The following is a 23,362-nucleotide window of genomic DNA, read 5'->3' as shown; positions in this document are numbered from 1 at the left end:
ACTATGTACCCTTAATGTAGCCCTATACTGTATATACGTATTAAATTCTTTTGGGGTTGCAGTAATGACATTTGTTTTCAGTCAATTCTTTTCTTCCCTGATCTTAGTCCAACAGCATGTATCCACAAGTTTCTTGCAGCCATTTCCGTAACATTGTTACTTAAGTGGCTAAGAATTCTGTGCCACTTTACTGAGTTTTAGGCTGCTGGGCAAGATCAAGGAAGCAAAATAGCAATAGCACTTAGACTTATATACCACTTCACAGTGCTTTACAGCTCTCTCTAAGCAGAATCACCCTATTGATCCCAACAATCTGGGTCCTCATTTTACCAACCTCGGAAGGATGGAAGGCTGAGTCAAGAAGCTACACGGTTTTCGGAAAAGCATCTTTAAGGCTTGTCTGCGATAAATATAGTCTCTTGGAATAAGAAACCAATATGAATGTAATAAGAATTTCTTAGCCCTGTTTATAGTGAATTCATTAGGATGGAATCTCCTGGAACGCTTTACAATGCTTCTTTCAGATTTTTTGTCAGCTGGTAAAGTGCTATGAGATAAACTATTAACTGACTCATCCATTACTCTCTCTTGATTGTTTATATCTATGCTGTCATTTATTCTTTTCCCCGCCTCCCATCTCTCATACACTTACACTTCCTTTGTCATAGCATGGATTGCTATATCCACCAGGACATGGGGCGCAGGAAGGACCGAAAAACCCTTTGCAGCATCCAGGTTTCTTTTAAATAAATACACAACAGCAAAAAAAAAAAAAAAAAAAAAAGCGTTCAATGTACCATTCTTCTTTCATTATCAAAGTATAGCTACACCCTCTCCCCACCCCCTCACCCAAGAAACCAACTCAAGGGAAGTCCCAAAGTTGCCTTTTCAACAGGCAACTGGGCTTTCTCTGTTTTTCCTTGAAGATGTTTCACTTCTCATCCAAGAAGCTTCATCAGTTGTGGCAGGATGGTTTTGCGGATGGAAGGATTAGATCCTAGGAATCCTAGGAAGGATTAGATGGGTGGGTGGAATGGAAGAGTTAAATTTCTTTGCAGTTATCTCGTCATTAGCACTCTCTCTGAGAGTCATTGAGGCCACTTGGTTTATCTGTTCCCTCAGAGTCACCTGAATCCGAGTGTGGAACCTTCTTGGGGACTGTTGAAAGGACTGCGTTGTAGACAGGAGATAGGTGGTGCCTTATCCCATGAATAAGAAATATGATCCTTCCATCCCCCACCATCCTGTCAGAACCAATCCTTCCATCCCCCCTCCCAACCTCCTGCCAAAATGGTTGAAGATTTTTGGATGAGTAGTGATACATCTTCAAGGAAAAACAAAGAAAGTCAGTTGCCTTTTGAAAAAGCACCTTTGAGATAACCACGACCTGAATGACTGAGAATCTTCATAGACATTCAACTCAAGGGAAGACAAATATTGGTTTTGCCTTTTTAAAATTTTTCATTAATAAAATCAAGGTTGTTTATGTAACAAAGGGATCTTTTTTTCTGGGCAGAGAGGAAAGTATGTGAGTATTGACCCCAGTATCAGCCTCTGGTACTCTTTAAATCTTTGAACTAACCTCTGGAAAAATGTAAGGCAGCTATCCCAAATTCTTTGACAATACCTCATACCAGGGGTGGGTTCTACTTACCTTTACTACCGGATCACAACGGGGCTGCGTGCATGCGCAGAAGCTTCTGCACATGTGCAAAAACATTTTGATGATGTTGGGGTCGGTGGGCGGAGCCTCCCGCTGGTTTTACTACTGGTTCTATAGAACCGGTGTAAACCGGGGGCAGCCCACCACTGCCTCATATGCACCATATGGTACCATCACCAGGTTGTGATGGTACAACTGAAACTCTGCCCTTTTTCACCATGCAATGCATACCCTCGGACACCCCTGATCTCTGGAGGTAAGGAGGGAGGAACTTCCTTTTGCTATTTCTTGTATGAATATATGTGATGTGTGTGAGAGAGAGGAAGTGTGAGTGCATGTGCATTTATGTGGACACTTGAATCTCTTTATATATCCAAAGTAGCTTTAGTCACACAAAATAGGAAGAGGTGAACAGACCTGGGGGAGTCTTAACCTTTGTATAAGTATTTAAAAATACTTAATACTTATAATGCACCATACATTATATAATACATATAATTACCATTTATTTACCATTATTTACAAATGGTAAATAAGAAAGCATCCGAGTTTAAACAAGGAATCTACTGAATAAATTTTGGAATGAGGGAAACATGGTGTTTCATAATAAATGTTCCCTTCTGAATACCTTACACTTACCGCTTCATTCAGAATGCAATATCTCTGGCAGCCCTTCTTCAGAACATTCAAACCAAGCGGATCATGTGTATAAACGCACTCTATTGGAAAAGCCTTGTCTTCCTTTGGAAGCAAAATAAATTACAATTAAAAAAAGCATGGTTCATATATGTTCCACGTTTTTACATATGTTCCATGACCTTTTGCCAGCCAATGAATGTTCAAAGAGAGGCAAAATTATAAGGAGAGCTATAAACAGGAAAAGCAGTTTCCTCTTTGACGGAAATCATGCTTTTCAAGATAGCACTCTAGTTCACCTCACAAAGAGACAGAACAAGGAAGACATAACAGAAATCCTGCTGCAAGCAAGTTTTTTTTTTGTTTTGTTTTTTTTGATTAGGAGCCAACACATCACAAGGCAGTCATCTATTCAGGATAGAGATGGGGAAGAAGGCAATTTTAGAGAACTTCAGAGAATTCCATTGTAAATTCACTTATTTCAGCAGAACAATATTATAGAACAACAAGAGGTTTCAACATAATTTTGTATTCTGCTTTTTAAATACACAATTTCAGAAAACCATATGAAAACTCTGTCTTTTTTTCTTTTTAAGTAAGGAACACTTCAAGGAATAACCAGGGCTTGTTCTAAAGAATTAAAATATCTAGAATGCAAGCAGCAATCAATTCACTGTTAACAGTGTTCCACAAAACAGTATTTTGCAGATGCAATGGCTCTAAGAAATATGCATTTGCAGTTTCCACAGCCTACAAGCTTGCTCAGTTGTTCTAATGTAAATCATCTTTGATACTGTTTTTTTTAAAAATTTGATTTATATGCCGCCCTTCTCCAGAGACTCAGAGTGGCTTACAATGCATTAAGCAATAGCCTTCATACTTTTGTATATTTATACAAAGTCAGCTTATTGCCCCCACAAACTGGGTCCTCAATTTACCTACCTTAGAAAGGATGGAAGGCTGAGTCAACCTTGAGCCTGGTGAGATTCGAACTTACACTAATTGCAGACAGCTGGTGTTAATCACAATACTATCAGTCTGCTGAGCCACCAGGCCCTTCCTGTTGTTGAAGTACAATCAGCATTATAACATGGTTGTACATTTTGAAGTCCTTGGAAATCACTATTGTCTCAACTGCTGTAACCAACCCGCTGTTCCAGAACCAACAGAAAAGCTAGAACAGCAGTTGCAAGAGGACTGAAATGTAACAGCTAAGCATGAAGAAACAAAAGGCAGTTCAAATAATTGGAGTCCTTCCAGCTGACGTCAGCCGAAGCGGACCATTTCAAGCCTGTATTAATTTGACCTCAAAGATGCCAATGCAGGTCGAGGCACTGATTCTGTCCTGTACTGATTTTGATCAACTTTTTATTTCCTTCCTGGTTTATTTATACAATGCTGGGTATTCGCTGAGCATATGTCTGCTATCTAAAATTACATTTGAAAGGTAGAGGGTTGACTTCATCAAAGGTATCAGAATCTGGAAGGTTTGAAAGGTTGTAAATAGGAACCATGACAGCTAATATTCATGCTATTCATTAACATTGCATATTCATGCTTTTTATTAGCATTATTATTATTAGCATTGTTTCCCGTGAATGGGTCACAAAACACAGCTGCCCATGCACAGCACAATCTCCATAGAGAAAAAATCAGGGCCAGTTACCATAATTTGGCTCCCAGGAGGACAAATGCTGCTATTAAGGAGCTCACAATCCACACAAGAACCCTGTAATAAAAGCCAAAGATAAGAAGTAATTAATTGATTAACAGACTTTTTAAAAATGTTGCGTTGCTAAACTTATAGCTGCCCTCAATGCTGCCAGATTGAAGAAAGATAGTCTGCAGATTATACATGGGAAAAATTGATTTAAAACAGAATTACATGACCATCTATTCTCTTCCCATGCTGAACATAAAGATAATGTAGACTGATATGTTATTTCATGGACACCTTCATTGTTCTGCTCAGTGATAAATCCATGAAAAATCCTCCATGATCACACAGAAAACATGCATCTAAGAAGAAGTATGGTGCACTCAGGAATTTTATTGAGTTCTTGTGGTCTATGATCTGTACATCAGTGGTTGGTTGCCCACGGTTCAGTCTGCTTCTTGCAAACCGGTAGTAAAACCGGGGGGAGGCTCCGCCCACCCAATCAGAAGTTGTCATAGACGATCTGCGCATGTGCAGAAGCTTTTGCACATGTGTAGAAGCTCGGCGCGCGTGCACGATCCCGTTGCAAACCAGTAGTAAAGATAAGTAGAACCCACCCCTGCTGTAAATGCTTTCTTACAAGGCTATGTTACACCATCAGTGTTAGTCTGGTAATAAAACATCTGCAGGAAAACAACCTACAAAATACACCAAGAACTCAACAGGTTAACCTCAGGTCAACAGGTTAACCTCAGCTACATAGATTCTCTAGTATTGGAAGGAATTTTATTTCTGATATTTATCAGCTGTTTTAATTGACTTTTTAATTAAATTAAATTAAATTAATTAATTTAATTTAAATTTAATTTAGTTTAATTTTAAACTAATACTGATTGCTGAGGGATGAGAAATATGAATATCAATTCATTACCTACTTTGCTGGATAAATTGAATGCATTGTAGCCTTAGAAGATATAAGAGGGCAACTCAGTAGATCAGCAACTCAGTAACACCTAGCACTTAATTCTGGCTCCTAAGGAGCTTGCAACAAGAAAACTTGAACATTTTATTCCTCAGATCAGCCTGTTCTCTTTGACAATTTAGGGGAAAACTGATCAACCCTCTTTCCTCAGGGCTACGATTATGAGGAAAAGTATATCTGCCAAATGTTTCCTTGCTCTGAGCTAAAGATTGCTCATGAATTCTTTGAGGGTAACATACATTCTCTCTGTTTATCCCCATTTTGCTATCTTCTATTTTCTCTCTGGGCAGAATACAATCAAGATCAAGTGAGGTACTAATACCACTCTATAAAGCCTTAGTAAGACAACATTTAGAATAGTGCATCCAGTTTTAGTCACCACATTATAAAAAGGAGGTTAAGACTCTAGAAAGAGTGCAGAGAACAACCGTGATGATTAGGGGACTGAAGGCTAAAACATATGAAGAACGGTTGCAGGAACTGAGCATGGCTAATCTAGTGAAGAGAAGAACCAGGGGAGACATGATAGCAGTGTTCCAATATTTGAGGGGCTGCCACAGAGAGGAAGGGATCAAGCTATTTTCCAAAGCACCTGAAGGCTAGACAAGGAACAATGGATGGAAACTGATCAAGGAGAGATTCTACCTAGAAATTAAGAGAAATTTTCTGATAGTGAGAGCAATCAACCAATGGAACAGCTTGCCTTCAGAAGTTGTGGAAGCTTCATCACTGGAAGCTTTCAAGAAGAGACTGGACTGCCATCTGTCAGAAATGGTGTGGGGACTCCTGCTTGGGGTGGGGTTGAACTAGATGACCTACAAGGTCCTTTCTAACTCTGTTAATCTGTTAAATCCTGCAATGCTTAATGAGTGGCTTAGTAGTAAGTTGTACTGTGCAAAAATTTATCTTCTGGGTTGCTGAAAGATTTCTCCCTGTACAATTTTTTTTCTTCTAATACCTCATTCCCCAGGAATTTTAAAATTTATTTTGAGATATTGGGTTCAAAAGGGCAGATGGTGGTGCCACTGTGGTGTTTTTTAATACCCTCCTCTCCATTGCTCTGCAGTTATCACTGCTTCCAGATTTAGGGGTGGGTGGGGAGCTCTTCCTTTTGAGCTCTTCCTCTGTGATTTTATTTGAAACTTGGGAAGCCTGGGAGTCTCCATATCACTGGAGAAATGATATTTTGGTTTCAATTGCATTGATTTTTCTTTTTCTCACTCTCACTTTTTGTTATTTTAAAACATTTTTCTTTTTTTCTCTCTGTACTATTAAAGAAAGAAAGAAAGCAAAAATCCAGTTCAAAACAGCCCTAAAACCAGTGGAAAGCCCTTGCTCTATCCCACTTCATCCATCAGAATTTCACTAAATGTTTTCCTTCATGGAAAAGGGAAATTAGACTCTTCAAACAGGATGAATGTCTGACAAATGCAGAGGAAATATTCAGCACGACATTACAGAAGCCGCTTATTTTCTACTATGCTTACAGTATCCTAATGCAATTTTGCTATATTTCTTTCTGCTGCTTAAAATTGTACTAACCATCTTTTAAAGATTGTACTCTCCTTTTATAGCTTGTAGGTAACACAGATGAAAAGTGGTTCAATATTTTTTTAAAAAAATTAATACATCTGTCCTGTAATATCCACAGGAGCAACAGCAACAGGCACTACATAAGGTCAGTGCCTAGAAGCCTGACTGCTTCTCTGTATCAGCAACAGGAAGCAGATGTTTTCAGAAAGGTGCTGAATGTTCATCAGGCTAACTTGCAGAGGCTGAGTCAACAGGAAAGGCTAATTCTCACAGGAAATGCAATATGGTGGCCTCTGAAGAGACAAATTGCTATTGAGGTTAAAAATAGTCTAGGAATATTGTGTATATAGACAAACATTCATTATCTTTTAGACTTGGAGTAAAGGGAGGAAATTCATGGAAAAAGAGCTGAATTTGCAGAAAACATACATGGGGAAAATGGCTCCTGGAATTGGACTGGTGGGTCTACAAGTCAGTATCTCACACCCAATGAACAAACTGGGTTTGTCTTTAGAGAATGTAGCCTTTTCCCATCACCCCAGATCTTTCCATCTAATGCATAGGGAAAACTTATACAAGAGAAAGAGGAGATTGGGCATCCTTGGTTTACCTCCACAACTTTAGAATGTACTTCATTACACTTCTTCGGCAGAATTGGGAGTATTGATGAAGGAATCAAGATACCATCTAAAGTATGAATAATACCATTTGAGGCCACAATATCCCTTTTGTTTATCACAGAATTATCCAACAGGATCCTTCCCTGGAATAAAAAAAATAAAAAGGATTTGCTCACTGCATTGCTAGAAGCCTTTGAAATACATGTGTGCAAGATAGACCCTGTCAAACAGTGGTAGAATTTAAATTTTTTACTACCGGTTCTGAGGGCATGGCATGGTGGGTGTGGTGTAGCTTGGTGGGCATGGCAGGGGAAGGATACTGCAAAATCTCTATTCCCACCTGACTCTGGGGCCAGTCAGAGGTGGTATTTGCCAGTTCTACAAACTACTCAAAATTTCCACTACTAGTTCTCCAGAACTTGTCAGAACCTGCTGAATAGCACCTCTGCTGTCAAGGTGTTGGGATAACTGCTTTTGCAGTGGAAAAGTGGAAAATATTTCAATAGTGGAGAGAGCTCTACATAAAAAGGATTGGAACATAAACCTACTAGCTACTGCCCATGGAATGTAGTCAGAATCATGGGAAACTTCTCCAGTCTCCCATCAGGCAGGATATTAATATTCTAGGAATTTCAGTGTAATTGTACTTACATCCTTACTGATCTCAACTGTCAGCAATTGGTTTGCCATGGTCAGAATATGTGGCATCATTATTAGTCTTTCTATAGAGACCTGGAAAAGATTTAATTCATTCAGATATTTATTTGATTTATATAGCCGCCCATCTCACATACAATTAACATTCTTAGGAGTTCAGGCCTTGGACCAATATGTTCAGCTCATGAGCCACTTTCATTAGAACCAGGGAAATGCTTGGGTTGCTGGCTGCTTTCTCACTGGAGGTTCATCTGGATGAAGTTTTTCTGGTGGAGTCACAACCCTTTTCTTAACTCCATTGGTCTTGATCCAAACAGGTCACCCATGGTCACTTAGACGTTGACTGAAATTACGTCCCATTGGCAACAATGCAATTATTTGAGAATACATATGGAGAAGGTCCAATTATAATTTTGAACTGAAAATTACAAGATACAGGAGACAATTTCAGGAGACAATCCAGTAAAGATTTTGTCCATCTAAGGCCCATTAAATGGTCTGAGAACATCTAATGTCATAACCTAGTTTACAAATGGACATGAGAAGTTTCTGCCTGGGAGAACGTTTTAAGATTAAGATCATCATCATCATCCTAGCCATTGTCTAGCCATTGCAGGATGAAGGCCTCTTCTGCATGTTTCCAACTTCTTCTGCGTGAAGAGGCCATGCAGAAGATTAAGATGCATATTTAAAACTAAACAATGGAGTCACAAACAAGGGTTTCTTACAGGGCAAAATGAAGACTGTGCCTGTTTGTTTTAATTAGTTTTAAAGAAATAGGTTTAGTTTAACAATGACAAATTACTACCTCTTTTGAAAAGACTTGTAATAACATGGCAGAAACTGCATGCTTGTTCCTACTGTTCTATTTTTATTGTGCTAGTTCCCTAAAGAAAGGGAACTAGTCTCAAATGATACATAGGCCTTTAGGAAATGTCCATCTGCATTTCCTCTTCACCAGTTCAAGAGCCTTGGCAAGGAGCAAATTATATGTGAAAGTGATGAAATGAACTTGGAAAGCAAAAACAACCTTACCGCTGCTGTGGGATAGATATGATGTTTCACCAGTTCCTGAAGCTTATTTATGCCCTAGTACAGGGGGAAAAAAACAATCACAGACTGTCCTTAGATTTAATGACTGATGATTGCACAAGAGATCGTGAATAATACCCTCTTGTCCATGTAAATTATATTTCAAAATCAGTTTCTTCCTGAAGGACAGCATGATTTGTATGAATATACCAAATTAATTTTCACTCTAAAAAGTTTGAATTTAACAAGAAGAGATTTTTGCATTGGCCTATGCAAAAGGACCAGAGTAAAAAAACGAAAATTAAAAGCTGCAGAAGGTTAATTCTTCCCTCCATACTTACTATCAATCATTCTTTTTCTACTCTGCAGTTAGATTCTGACTTTCCCATTCCAATTTAAACAAAACCCCACACCTCTAAATTGCTGTGTTCTAAATCAAATCTTACATTAGCAGGTGTCTGAGGTAAAAACAGTTTTACTATTTACTAAGCTGGGAAAAGCATGTTTATTGTATTTAAAATTATGCTTGCCATTCTGCTCAATGTTACTGAAGAATGCATACAGACTGACTTTCAATTTACCTAATTAAGAACCTATCTCTTTTAATAAAATGTGCTTGTTGTAAACACTGTGGCCAAATACCAGATGTTTTGCTGTAATAGACAGCTGACATACAACATCATCTTTGCAATTTATTCTGCTGATATCAGCCAAATAGTTAATCTTGTTGCAGAAAAAGCAGCAGAGACAGAGACTTCAAAGACTGCTGAAAGCAAGATTACCCTGAAGGATGTCAAAATTGTTTTGCCTTTCCTCCAAATTAGAGAGATCCATGGGTTTCCTCCTTTCATTAGATCAGTGTTTCTCAGTCTCAGCACCTTGAAGATGGCTGGACTTCAACTCCAAGAATTTCCCAGCCAAGAGGAAGTCTACCCATCTTCAAAGAGCTTTGCATTAGATTAAAAGAAATCGATCTAATCCTAACTCTAAACATCTACCTGACTATTGGGTTAATACCCCAGAGTTTTGAAGATGAGTATATTCAAATTGTGAAACATTCCTACCTCCAGATAATTTGGTTGAATTTCTCTCTCTCCCTCCCTCTCCTCTCCTCTCTACTTTTCCCCCTCTCTCTTCTATCAATTATCAACAGAGAAGGTAATTTACCTCCCTCTCCAAACTCGTGTTTATTTTAGTTTTTGTAATTTTAATCCATTTTATATTTATAACTGTTATCATATGTTGTTTTATTTTGATGTAAGCCTCTCAGAGTTGCCTGAACTATGAGATAGGTGGTAAATGAACTTGATAAATAAAATAAATAAATATGGTTTATATGGCTGTCCATCACAAATTCCTGACACTGGATGGCTAAAAGCGTTAAAAAATATAAACACATAAAAAAGAGAAAAACAAAAACCATACAATAAAACAGCAGCCAAGGTAAAAACAAGCCTATCAGCCCCAAAATAACATAACAAATGCACAGGTTCAGCCCCTTCCAGACCCTCAGCCCCAGTGACACAAACAAATATCAACTTCCAGTCACTATCTGAGCTGTTGAGTCTAACTCCCAAAATACTAAATTGCTTAGGGCTGAGTCATTTGATGGACTACATATGAATCTATCCATGTATTATGATTGGCACAAGAAGCCCTCTTAAAGATAGCCATACTTTTCTTCAGCATATGGGAGATGCTGATACTTCCTGTGATACCCTCAAACTAGAGAAGTCTCCTTTGGAAGTTGCAATTAGCTTTAGCAAAACTTTGGATTAAAATGATCAATAGGCATAATTATTCTCCAATGTAGCAATTCCCACATCTCTATGTATGTGCATTTATGTTGTTCAGATATGTATATAATAAGCATATACTATATGCATATAGAAGATTTAGTAACATTAAAATCTATCTCTCTATATAAAACTTCCATTAGATACTTCCTATTAGAATATTTAAATTCTGTAACAAACAGCAACATTCTGCAGAAGAACAGATATAGGACAAAATAAAAACCCATATTTACAATTTTGGACAAGCTATAAGTTAGACATTTTATAGAATGTTGCCCTTAAGAAGGCATACTGAACCAATTCTTATGGTTGTCCTAATTTACCCATGTTTCCCATATTGGGAAGATAAAACAATTGGCTAAATGAAATATCTAAGAGCGTGATTGGAATGAAAACTCATATCTTTTTAATCCTCAGACTAATTAGCAAAAATAGTCTCACCTCTGTGAAGAGATAAATTAGCCTTCCATCTCTTAATTTATCTATCGCTTCATTACTTGGGACAAACACAGTAAAAGGTCCAGGACCACCCAAAATTGATGGAAGACCACAATTCTGCAAAATATTAAGCACCATGGCCATTGTAAAATGATTAATTAACAAAATCAACATTTCTGGGGCTGAATTATGCTAAGCAGTTAAATCATTCGAATCAATTATTCTCAGCATTCTTGATAAAGTTCCAGTTCAAAGTTCTAAACTACAGTCCTACTGAAATAGTCAAATGCTTTCTGTAGCTCACTAAGGATTACTGAACAAGATTTGGTACAAAGAACTTTAGTTGAAAATGATCCAATGACAGATCAATTCAGAAGTTTCTGAGTAAAGTTTTGCACATAGACCAGTGTTTCTCAACCTTAGCAGATTTAAGATGTACAGACTTCAAATCCCAGGATTCCCCAGCCAGCCATGTTGGATGGGGAATTCTGGGAATTATAGTCTACACATCTTAAAGTTGCCAAGATTGAGAAACACTGATATAGACAATGGATAGGAGGAACATTTGAAGGAAAGAATTCCTGATCCTGTTTCTTGTGTAGAAGTAAGGACGAATTTCTTACTGCCCCAAAGCAACATTATGGAAATGAATAAATTCTTCATATGTTTTACTAACATTTTAATGATCTTTATCATCTATTATTGTTAATCCTCTGTTTGATCTCTTAAAAGGGAACCCTGGTTCTGTATTCTATTGTGGGTCATGAAAATAAATGTTCAAAAAGCAAAACCTGCATTTTTTTTCTGACAAAAAAAAAAAAAGAAGAAGCTGCATTATCAGCTTTCATTTTATTCCCTCCTGAATATAGGAGAGATACTCACTTCTAATATAGTTTCAAACCGGCTGGCAATATCCATAGAAGCAAGAATTTCTGCAATTGTTTTCTGCAAAAACAGAAGGATTAGAATGAGAAGTGGTGGCATACACAGAAACTCATTTCAGTTTTAAACAGTGTAGTTATGAAATATATAAGCGCACACAAATAATGACACATTTATCTCCTCTATCTACTCTGTGCCATAACTAATGTGCAGAAAACCTCCGAGTTGTACTCCAATGTTTTCCCTCCCATTGAGTTCAGTACAACTTGCTCCTTAGCAACTATGATGATAGCACAATCTAAGTTACTAAATATACATGTCTACCTATCTATCTATATATATCTATGAGCCAGTGGTTAGAGTGCAGTACTGCAGGCTACTTCTGCTGACTGCCGGCTGACTACAATTTGGCAGTTCAAATCTCACCAGGCTCAAGGTTGACTTAGCCTTCCATCCTTCTGAGATGAGTAAAATGAGGACCCAAATTTGGGGGGCAATATGCTGACTCTGTAAACTGCTTAGAGAGGGCTGTAAAGCACTGTAAAGCAGTATTATTACTATTGCTAGGTATGTGAAGCATTTGCCTTTTGCATTCCGAATATCCTAAATTTGGATGGCTTTCAAGATATGAACCAACACAGACAATCTGAATCATAGTGCATCACAGGAGAAAAATCCACAATAAATCATGGAGGTAAAATAAATGTGCTTTAATAGCCTGTTGTATGTATTCAGTTTCCTGTTTTGCCAATGTCTTGTAGAAAGATAAATAATAATAATTGAAAAAACCGGATACAAAACTGATTGTTATTTGCAAATATTGTACATTTAGGCTTCATGACAATTTTCTGGAAATCTTTAGAGGAATTGATCCAGCAAAAAGTAACATAATATTGCTCTATCTCTGCATGCCCAAGGGTTTTGTTTTGTTTTTTAAAGGTGAGTTAAAACAGATGTAAAGACATATTGAATAAAACTTGGTTCTTGGTAATTATAGAGACATGTCCATGAGGTATTCTTAGCAACAACGCAAAATGATTTTCTATCATTTTTTCTATCATTTTTAAAAACTTCCCAGTAGAGTTATCCCCATACACTGCCTATGACTGTTTTTATAAGGAAAAAGAATATTCATCATACCTGAGCATTATCAGAGTTGTCCGTGACATTTATTTTCTTTATAGAGCCAACAATATGTATAATACCATTAGACGCTGGACTATCGGAGTCTTTCATGTAATAGATGGATTTTGGAGAATCTGAGTAACTGTACCTCATTGAGGGGGTCTGGAGAGCAACACAAGGTTTTCCTATGGTAAATATTTCTTTACCATTAAGTTTTATTATTGCTTTGATATTTTATTGCAATTGTTAATACTTGTAAATACAATTATTGTTCTTGAATTGTAGAGTGTAATTGGGCTTTAGACCAGGGTTTAGGTTGGAGAGGGCATTCATCATTTGTACTGATGTTGGGTCAAGCATGGTGCATCCAATCTTGTATTGCTTGAGCTCTCAGTACCTTTGCATACTGTCAACCATGTTATCCTTTTGGACTAGCTTCATTGAAGATGGGAGACACTATTTTACGCAGGTTCTCCTCCTTTCTCTGTGCCTGGTTTCAATCAGTTATAGAATAGAATAGAATAGAATAGAATAGAATAGAATAGAATAGAATAGAATAGAATAGAATAACAGAATTGAAAGGGACCTTGGAGGTCTTCTAGTCCAACCCCCTGCTTAGTCAGGAAACCCTATACCATTTCAGTCAAATGGTTATTCAATCTCTTCTTAAAAACTTCCAGTGTTGGAGCATTTACAACTTCTGGAGGCAAGTTGTTCCACTGAGTAATTGTTCTAACTGTCAGGAAATTTATTCTTCTCTCTTTGATTAGTTTCCATTGCTTCTTGTCCTGCCTTCAGGTGCTTTGGAGAATACCATGTTTCCCTGAAAATAAGACCCTGTCTTATGTTTTTTTGAACCACCAAATAAGCACTTGGTCTTATTTTCGGGGAGGTCTTATTATTTTGGGGCGCGTAGAGCAAGATGGCCGTTTTACTTGATTTCCAGCTCTGCATTTAAATATTTTCATGGAGGGCTTATTTTCAGGGGAAGGCTTATTTTAATGCATGTGCTCAAAAGCCCGACTGGGCTTAGTATCAGGGGATGTCTTACTTTCGGGGAAACAGGGTAGCTCTTCTTTGTGGCAACCCCTGAGATATTGGAACACTGTTATCATGTCACCCCTAATCCTTCTTTTCATCAAAAACAACATACTCAATTCCAGCAACCATTCTTTATATGTTTTAGCCTCCTGTCACCTAATCACCTTTGTTGCTCTTCTCTGGACTCTTTCCAGAGTCTCAACATCTTTTTTACCTCGTGGCGACCAAAACTGGATGCAGTATTCCAAGTGTGGCCTTACCAAGGCAAACCTATGACGGGTAGGAAGAGATTGTACCCAGGGCCCCTCACTTGGGGTTGCTGCAGAGTTGAGTTCTCTCTACCCTTTTGTTTAACACTTACGTGAGACTGCTGGGATTGTGGTCAGAATCATCAATATATAGATGATACCCAGTTGTACATTTCAGTTCCTGGCTAGCCAGGCTATGTCCTAACCTAGGCTTGGAATGGGTACGGGTTGGAATGGGAAGAAACAGGCTTTGTCTGTTTGCCCATCCTTCTCCCAAATCTGGAGGTATTCTATTATTGACTCTTACGTGAGACTTCTGTACAATCTAGGGGGCCATCTTGGACTCTCAGCTCCTGCTCACAAAGCAGATAGAAGCAGTGGGCTTTCCAGAGGCATGTCTTGTATATCACTGGACCAGGGGGCCATTCATACAGTATTTCATGTCCTAATCACTACACTTTTGGGCTCTGGATATTCTGGGATAGGTCCATCCAAGCCCGCTCAGACCCTAATCATAGAGAAGACAGATTGAACTAAGCAATGGAGTCAAGTTGCTCAAAGAGGCTAGTAGAACAACAACAATCCAAACTGATCCCTAGAACCCAATATAATGAACGGAATCTGGTGACCTATGGAACAATGCTCTTGAAAACCACAAGAGATTTCCAGATGATGATCATTAGATCCTCCACCTCTGTCCTGGGATTTTAGCTGATGCCACATCTGAAACCCACCTGGAATATCTCTTAAAGGGGTACGCCTGAATGGGCTCCCAGGAATAACATAATGTTTGAATTAACAATGAATTTAATTCATTGAATTAAATCAATGAAATATAATTGTGCTACTGAGTATAATAATTGTAAAGGAAAACATTCCTGAGCGTTCAGGAATGAAGGCAGGCAGGCAGGCAGGCAGGCAGTGTTGTGACCCAGGCCCAAGTAGTTAGTATTAAATGCAAACAGTTCTAAAACAAACAGACTTTATTAGAACAGCTGAGAATTAACTCATTCATTCTCAGCGTACTCCAAACTAAATTAAAGCAAATTCTTCAAAACACCATTCCACAATTTATCACCTGACCTTGGGATAATTAGGCAAACTGCCAAAGGCTTTTCTTGGCAAAAGTTCAGAAGCAGAGGATGCTGAGCAAGATAAGAACCAAGTTTATCAACATTGTTTTCCAGCAAACAGGCCAAGAGCCGTTGCTGGTCTTTTAAGCCTTATGGGAGAGGCCAATCATCTCTTGGCCCTACTCCCAAGTCATCCTCTCTGCTTTATCTGCTCTTGCCTTCTGGCAGCTCTTCTCATACGTGCACTACGAACAGGCTCCTCCTGTTCCTCTGCCTCTCTACTGTCAGCCTCTGGAGACCCCAGAGTCCGCACATCACTCCCCAATGTCCCTGGCCCCATCTCTGCCTCCGACACAGAGCCCTCATCTGGGCCTTCCCCAGCCTCCAGTCCAACTCGGCTGCCAGCTCCACAGGCTGCTGGCAGACCACATCAGGCAGGAAGGAAGGAAGGAAGGAAGGAAAGGGCAAACTTGTATTTTTAGAATCTCAGGTCTGTAAAAAATATTTACCTTTTCAACTACCACTTTATGTCCAGATAATGTCCAAAAACCCTGAGTGTCAAGTATATCTTTTAGCAAGTGCTGCCCAGCTACTATATGCTTCCTGCAGAATTCCTGTGCATATGAGACCTTCATAGAGAGGAGATATCAAAATCAAAAAGAATTACTCTGTATGCAGCATGTCTAGTATAACATTTTTAATTTCACTGTACCCAAAAGTACTAATATGTTCCATATCAGTTTTTATAAAGTTTTTATCAAGCACTATAACTAAAATTAGACCAAATAATTTATGATGACACATAATGGATTATTTCTCTATTTTTTATTCTCCTTTAATTCATTATTTTATTTCTTTTTCAAAACTTTTTCAAAACACTTAGATGATACATTATCTGACAACAGCACTTCCGTTTTTTTATGGTACTATCCTTCTTTTCTTTAGACAGGTTTTGCGGTCACTTTTTAAAATAATAAAATATAATCACCATGAATCTGTGGCATGTACAAAATGCTATTGAAAGAGTGATCCTATACATTTCTGAAAGTGTTATGGTCCCTGGCAGGGCAGTGTCACAAGACATTGTATGGAGATTCACCTTACAAATGAAGGGAAATATACGTGTGCCAGGATAATAATGCAAGATTGAATCTGGGTCAGTCACTAGGACTAGAGATTTACTTTTCTGAGCTTTCAGAATCATGCTGAAATCCATCCTCAGGGAACTTCACTTTATTGGAATACATGCTTTGGGCTATTTTGTGAGTTATGTTTATGTGGTGCCTTCCTATTGGCTGATTGGTGTGTTGATGGCTGGTGATTGGCTGTTGTTTCCTTGTTCTGCCAAGCACTTCAGTACTAACTAGTAAGTCCTAAGCTGGTGGTAAATTATCACTCCTGTTAACTGACAAGGGGCCCATTTCCTAGCTTTAATCATTTCCCAGGCTATTTTTGTAATAGCATGACCAATGATCTTAGTTGCTGCGAAATTAAATGTGTGTCCTTGTTCATTGCAATATGAGTTCGGGTCTCCTCGTCTGACCGCTTGCTTGTGGTCTTGAAATCTGATGGTTAGCTTCCTCCCCACTTGTCCTACATAGCCACAGGGGCAATCCATGCAGAGGATCTGGTAGATTACGTTGAAAGTATCTCCCACTTTCAAGTGATCTTTAGAATGCATAATTTGTCCTCATATGGTAGCCTCTGGGCAGTGTGTGATGCCCACTTGCAGATTTTGGAAGCTGCATTCTACTGCTTCCGAAATGTTTTTGAGGTATGGCAGAGTGTGCCACATAGAGTTAGGGTTAGGGTTCATTACCTTCTTTCTTTTCTCTCCTTTGCATTTTGTGCAGGCATCTTGTAATAACTGTTTGTGGGTACCCATTATGCTTGAATTGTTGTTGTTTAGCTTGCTGGGTGCTACAGTGGGTTCTCACTCTGCCAGATAGAGCTCTGTCATAGCTCTTTTTGCGTGACAGGGGGTGGTTATTGTTAAAACTAAGAATGTGTGGAGTGTTGGTGGCCTTACGATAAACCGTGGTTTCTAGACTTCACCTTCTTTGCTAGTCCTGCAAATAATTATCCCTCTACTCTCCCTTCCCCTTGTAATTTTCTCTGAAAAACAAATGCAGTGAGTAAAAATACCAAATGATAATCTTGCTCAAGAAGGACAGTGGTAGCCTTACTTCAAACACAAATACTAGGAGTAACAAATTAATAAGAGAGAAGAGTACTTACACTGAAGTTAAATGGAGGAGAGATATGTCCAGTAGGCACAAAAACTGTGAAAGGCCCATAGTTCTCCAGGGTTAATGAACAACCCATAGCTGTTAAAAGATTCCATACCACATATTCATTAAAAAAAACCTGAATATCATAAATAATCATACATATGACTCGAAGCATTTTCCTTAACAGAATATATACGTGAGCCAAGGCGGCATAGTGCTTAGAATGCAGTATTGCAGCCTACTTCAGCTGACTGCTAACTGCCAGCAGTTTGGCAGTTCAGCTCTCACTGGCTCAAGGTTGACTCAGCCTTCCATCCTTCCGAGATGGGTAAAATGAGGACCCAGATTGTTTGGGGCAATATGCTGATTCGGTAAACCGCTTAGAGAGGGCTGTAAAGCACTGTGAAGAGGCATATAAATCTTTTGCTCTATATCTTAAATGCACAGATTGAAGGTTTTATGAAGACATCTTCATTATATTTCTGTTTCTACCCCCTACTTGGGCAACCCTGAATTGGACTGAGAGGTTGAGGGAGACATTTAACTCTTCCTCAACACCCTGCAGCATTTCTCCAATCAACACTGTCCATCTAGCTGCTACTTGCCAGACCAGGAAACATATGCAAGTATTTATCTATTTTCTACCAAAAGGGAAGCAAATATAACATATACTTAATTTCCCAGGTTAATATGTATGTTTACTTTGTTTAGTGATTAATGGTTAGAAAACTATTTTAGGTATATTTGGGATAGTTTTGAATTTAGTTTATTAATATAATATTAAATTATCTTTAGCATTTACATCCATCCCAAAAGGAAAGAAAAACCCACTAAAAGTTTTCAGCATCCTTGAATATCAAGGCCTCTTTTTAAAGACTTTTTATAGCAACAATATGTATTCAAAGAAATCAACATGAAACAATTAGAATATTTTAATGATTTTCTACACAATTGCAGATATGTATAGTTAAATTCATTCAGAAAACAAAGTTACCGAACAATTTCAGTGAATCAGTCAATTTATTGAAAAATTTTCCTCCTCTATTTTGCTTAAAGATTTCAGACAGGATAGTTTTGTAACAGGAACGTCCAATTTCAATTTCTCCCTCTGGGCAGATGCAGCTGAACAAAAGAGGGTAATATAAGATGAGGTTTGGGCAACTGTCTAATTATTAAGTGTTTTGCAACCAATTCACATTAATTAAGCAGCTTTTAGCAGTTGCAGTTTTTTAAAAATATGTTTTATTTATATATTTTTCTTATACAAACATACGTGCTTTGTGAACAATGTGTTGTCTGAGTTTATCTGCTTATACATAATATTTTTCCAATTTCTAATTTCTACCTCTATTTTCTAGTCATAGATAAAACAAACCCCATATTAAAAATATTCTGTATCTTTCTCTTTTATTTTTAATGTCAACCTATTCCTTTCTGCACAATCTAGTATTTTTTTATTATTATTATACTTTCCTCTGTGGGTATTTCCTCATTTTTCCAATGCTGTGCAAATACAATTCTTGCTACTATCAGGATATGCAATATTAAGTATATAGTCCCTTTATCATATTTTTCTGGTATTATGCCTAGCAAAAATATTTCTGTTTTATAATCTAGGTGCTGTTTTACCATCTTTTCTATCCATGTATGTATTTTTGTCCATTTTTTTTTTTTTTGCTTTTGCGCATGTCCACCACATATGATAATATATGCCTAATGTCTGATTGCATTTCCAACATTTGGTGGACATGTTTTCAAACATCTTTGCCAGCCTTGCAGGTGGCTAGCAGCTGCAGTTTTACTCGTTAGTAAGGGGGAACATCAGAAAATATAGGCTTATTCAAATATTTATATCCAGGTATCCAGATCTGTCACTTCAATTAATATAGGGGTGATTTAAAAAGAAATAGAAGGAAGCAAAATTCTCAGTCGCAAATGACATCAATAATATCAAGATCATTCTGGGCATGTACAGGTAGTCCTCAATTTACAACCATTCACTTAGTGACAGTTCAAAGTTACAACAGCACTGAAAAAATTGTCTTATAGTTATTTTTCATACTTATGACTATTACTGCAGCATTCCCATGGTCGTGTGATCAAAATTCATATGTTTGGCAACTGGTTCCTATTTATGATGGCTACAGGGTCCCAGGGTCATGTGATCACCTTCTGTAACCTTCTGAGAAGCCCAGTCAATGGGAAAGCCTGACTGACTTAACAATGTGTTACTAACTTAACAACTGCAGTGATTCATTTAATAACTGTGGCAAGAAAGATCGTAAAATAGGGAAAATCTCATTTAACAACTGCTTCGCTTAGCAATATAAATGTGGGGCTCAATTGTGGTCATAAGAGTTGTGGTCTGCCAACAGCCTGCGGAGTTGGCAGCGGAGTCGGACAGTGATGAGGCTGAGGAAGAACATGGGCCAGTCCTGGAGGCTGGGGAAGGCACGGATGAGGGCTCTGCGTCGAAAGCAGAGATGGGGCCAGGGACATTGGGGAGTGATGTACGGACTTCGGAGCCTCCAGAGGCTTATAGTAGAGAGCAGAGTAACAGGAGGAGCCTGTTCCTAGGGCACATATGAGAAGAGCTGCCAGAAGGCAGGAGCAGTTAAAGCAGAGAGGATGACTCAGGAGTAGGGCCAAGAGATGATTGATCCTTCCCACAGGGCTTAAAAGACCAGCAACAGCTCTTGGCCTCTTTGCCAGAAAACAACGTTGAGAGAATTGCTTCTTGTTTCACTATATTTATTTCTTCTTATTTCTTCTGCTTCTGAACTTTTGCCAAGAAAATCTGTTGGCAGTTTGCCTAATAATATCAAGTTGGTGATAAACTGAGAAATGGTGTTTTGAAGAATTTGATTTAATTTACTTTGGAGTACGCTGAGAATGAGTTAATTCTCAGCTGTTCTAATAAAGTCTGTTTGTTTTCAAACTGTTTGCATTTAATACTTGGGCCTGGGTCACAACAATAAGTCAAGGACCATCTGTAGTGACAAAAGGCATAGAAAATGCCGGTGTCAACCTTCCTCAGTGGTGCCATCCTGATCATGTTAAGCTTCAAACCCAGTGTCGTCTGATTATTGCAGGTATAGAAGTCCGACATATCTAAGGAGTATCATATTGGGGAAGGCTGCCCTAGTTCATATCTGAATTTGTCAAAGTGAACCAGTCTTCCTTGTCTTTTTCACATCTACATTTGTAATATGGGATGTTAATAATATTGGCATTCCGTGCTTGGAAAGATGTCATCACTAAACATTTGAAAAAGTCTATTTTATGCCAAATGTAATTTTTGTAAAACCTGGAAGAACAGAGTGGAGCTTCATTGGTATCTAAAAACTCAGGTTAGAAGGAGGCTGATACAATGACCAAGATGGCTGACTGTCACAAGATTTGCATATAATTCCAAGGAAAGCATATGATTTTTAAAACATTTCCAAGACAATGATTATTGGATGCTAGTGAGACTCACAACTAGAGAAAGACATAATTGAGCTAGGAATTCAAAAGAAAAGTATCATTCTTCTCTTGCAGCCTAGTGGATCTCAACGAAGCTAGAACAAAGTAACCACTCCTATGCAGGTGAACAATTTTGCTCTGCATGATGATCATAGAAAGGCCAAACCAGAAAAACACCTTCTCAAGGAAAAAGATTACAGGCTGCCTTGCAGGTATTGGCCTCTAATATTGGAAATTAAGACTTGTTTTATTTCATATTTTCATTGATAGAGCATAACAACTTTCCAATAAGAAGATACCATACTCTTGCTGCTTTCAATAAATAATATATAAATTTTAGGGATGTTGATGTATTTGTAGCTTTTGTCATAATGTATCAAGCAGATAATTTGAGTAACTTTATAGTGGGGATTCTCAAGTCTAAAATACCTGCCATCAATATTCAGGAAAGAGGTTTTCGGAATGACGAATATATGACTGGGTCTACAAATATCTGGGTTCAAAAAATACCCCCTGCTATTTTTGGATATTATTCTACCTACCTACTTGTTTGATCTGAGCTTTTTAGGAGACAAATGGGATAAAATACTTAACAAAAAATCAATGCATGTATCAACAAGTACATTTCACTGGGAACTAGTTCTTCATCTCTCTCTCTCTCCTCTCTGTCTGTCTGTCTGTCTGTCTGTCTGTCTGTCTCTCTCTCTCTCTCTCTCTCTCTCTTCCCATCCTAAGATACATAGAAAACATGTAAACCAGACTTCTGAATTTAGTATTACAGCAAACGATAGAAATTCAGAATAGCTTCTATATTGAATTCATGCTGGGCTTCTGAAGTACTTACTTGACAAACCCATCAGGGGTCATTTCACACCTTTCTACATTGTTGTCACAAGCAAATGGTAAGCATTCACTGCTGGGTATGCAATCGTTTGTCCCTTCTCTTCTTTTCATTCCTGGTTTACATAGGCAATGTGGCTATGGAAATAGAAAGAAGACTAGTCACAATGCCTTAGGCTCCTTGCAAGGCTTTAAAGCAGAGGTCTGCAAACTTGGCAGCTTTAAGACTTGTGGATGTCAACTCCCAGAATTCTCCAGCCAGCTATGCTGGCTGAAGAATTCTGGGAGTTGACGTCCACAGCAGGGGTGGGTTCTACTTACCTTTACTACCGGTTCACAATGGGGCCACGCGCATGCTCTTCTGTGCATGCGCAGAAGCATTCCGATGATGTCAGTGTCGGTGGGCGGAGCCTCCCACTGGTTTTACTACCAGTTCTATAGAACCAGTGCGAACTGGGGCAACCTACCACTGGTCCACAGGTCTTAAAGCTGCCAAATTTGAAGACCTCTGCTTTAAAGGTAATAACTAACACTTCAAATAATGACATTAAAATCACTACCAACCAAAATCAAGATGGGACCTAGACCCAATATGCAAACTTAAACAAAAATATCATGAAATAATACGAAATGTTTTTACCATTCATTAAATGAATGAACAAGCAGCAGGTATCATGATTCTGATACATAACATTATTAAACAAAGGGATCTAGAGTGCATCACCTCTGTTGGCATGAGCCTTTTAGACAAAAACCATAGGAGTTAGGAGAGCCCTCAAGTAACTGTCTGCTTTCATATATGGCTGCTACAATCAAAGTACATTGCAAGGCACCATTTACCATTCCCAGAACGTGGATAATACACTTGGTAGTATTTATAGGGCAGCCTCCATTATTGACAACACAGGGTTGGATGACTTGGCACACTCTCCCATTTCCTTGGTATCCTTCAGCACAAGTGCACTGATATTTGGTTTCCTCAACAGTCTTGCAAACAGCATATTGGGAACATGGAGAGGACTTACAGGGATCCTGGGCTGAAAAGAAAGTAAATAAAAATATTCAGAGCTATAATAATGCAAAATCAATTTTCAATGGCAATAGGTTCTGTATCTGAAGAATCAAGCCCTTGCCAACTAGAGTAATTAATTATATTTTAAGCTGTAAGCAATTCCCCAACTCTGACTACGTGATTCTCCAAAACACACAAACAGTATAGTGCTCAAACATGGAAGCAAAGCCTGTAATATCCAATAAATTTTCTCCATCATGTAGGATTTACTTTACTTTTTTTTTTAAACACTGGGAGCTTGGATTAGGTCTGCAATATGTCCACTCGCCCCAGAGAAGATACAGAAGGTAAAACAGAAGATTAAAATAAAATTATAAAATAAAATAAAATGTAAAGCATTTTTCTGGTCCTCTTAATTGCTGTGGTTGCAG

At 38.2% G+C, this 23,362-nt stretch overlaps 1 protein-coding gene across 3 annotated transcripts in view; it reads right to left on the bottom strand.

The window, feature by feature from the left end:
• Positions 1 to 23,362, bottom strand: part of STAB1 (stabilin 1) — a 113,715-nt gene that overhangs the window by 70,217 nt on the left and 20,136 nt on the right. For all 3 annotated transcript variants that reach the window (XM_034439287.3, XM_034439302.3, XM_034439294.3), the window contains exons 8-21: positions 22,760 to 22,956; positions 21,924 to 22,057; positions 18,609 to 18,736; positions 17,622 to 17,710; positions 15,893 to 16,012; positions 13,037 to 13,183; positions 11,897 to 11,959; positions 11,018 to 11,131; positions 8,784 to 8,837; positions 7,743 to 7,823; positions 7,082 to 7,234; positions 3,966 to 4,028; positions 2,303 to 2,404; positions 653 to 739 (exon numbers count right to left, since the gene is read on the bottom strand). In XM_034439287.3, coding sequence (XP_034295178.1) covers positions 653 to 739; positions 2,303 to 2,404; positions 3,966 to 4,028; positions 7,082 to 7,234; positions 7,743 to 7,823; positions 8,784 to 8,837; positions 11,018 to 11,131; positions 11,897 to 11,959; positions 13,037 to 13,183; positions 15,893 to 16,012; positions 17,622 to 17,710; positions 18,609 to 18,736; positions 21,924 to 22,057; positions 22,760 to 22,956 — 1,532 coding nt within the window. The remainder of the gene's footprint in view (positions 1 to 652; positions 740 to 2,302; positions 2,405 to 3,965; positions 4,029 to 7,081; positions 7,235 to 7,742; positions 7,824 to 8,783; positions 8,838 to 11,017; positions 11,132 to 11,896; positions 11,960 to 13,036; positions 13,184 to 15,892; positions 16,013 to 17,621; positions 17,711 to 18,608; positions 18,737 to 21,923; positions 22,058 to 22,759; positions 22,957 to 23,362) is intronic.

Source organism: Pantherophis guttatus, chromosome 2 (assembly GCF_059756535.1).
Source record: "Pantherophis guttatus breed Tessera chromosome 2, ASM5975653v1, whole genome shotgun sequence".
NCBI lineage: Eukaryota > Metazoa > Chordata > Lepidosauria > Squamata > Colubridae > Pantherophis > Pantherophis guttatus.
The sequence above is the reverse complement of the archived record's forward strand: the minus strand, read 5'-3'. Positions and strand labels throughout refer to the sequence as shown.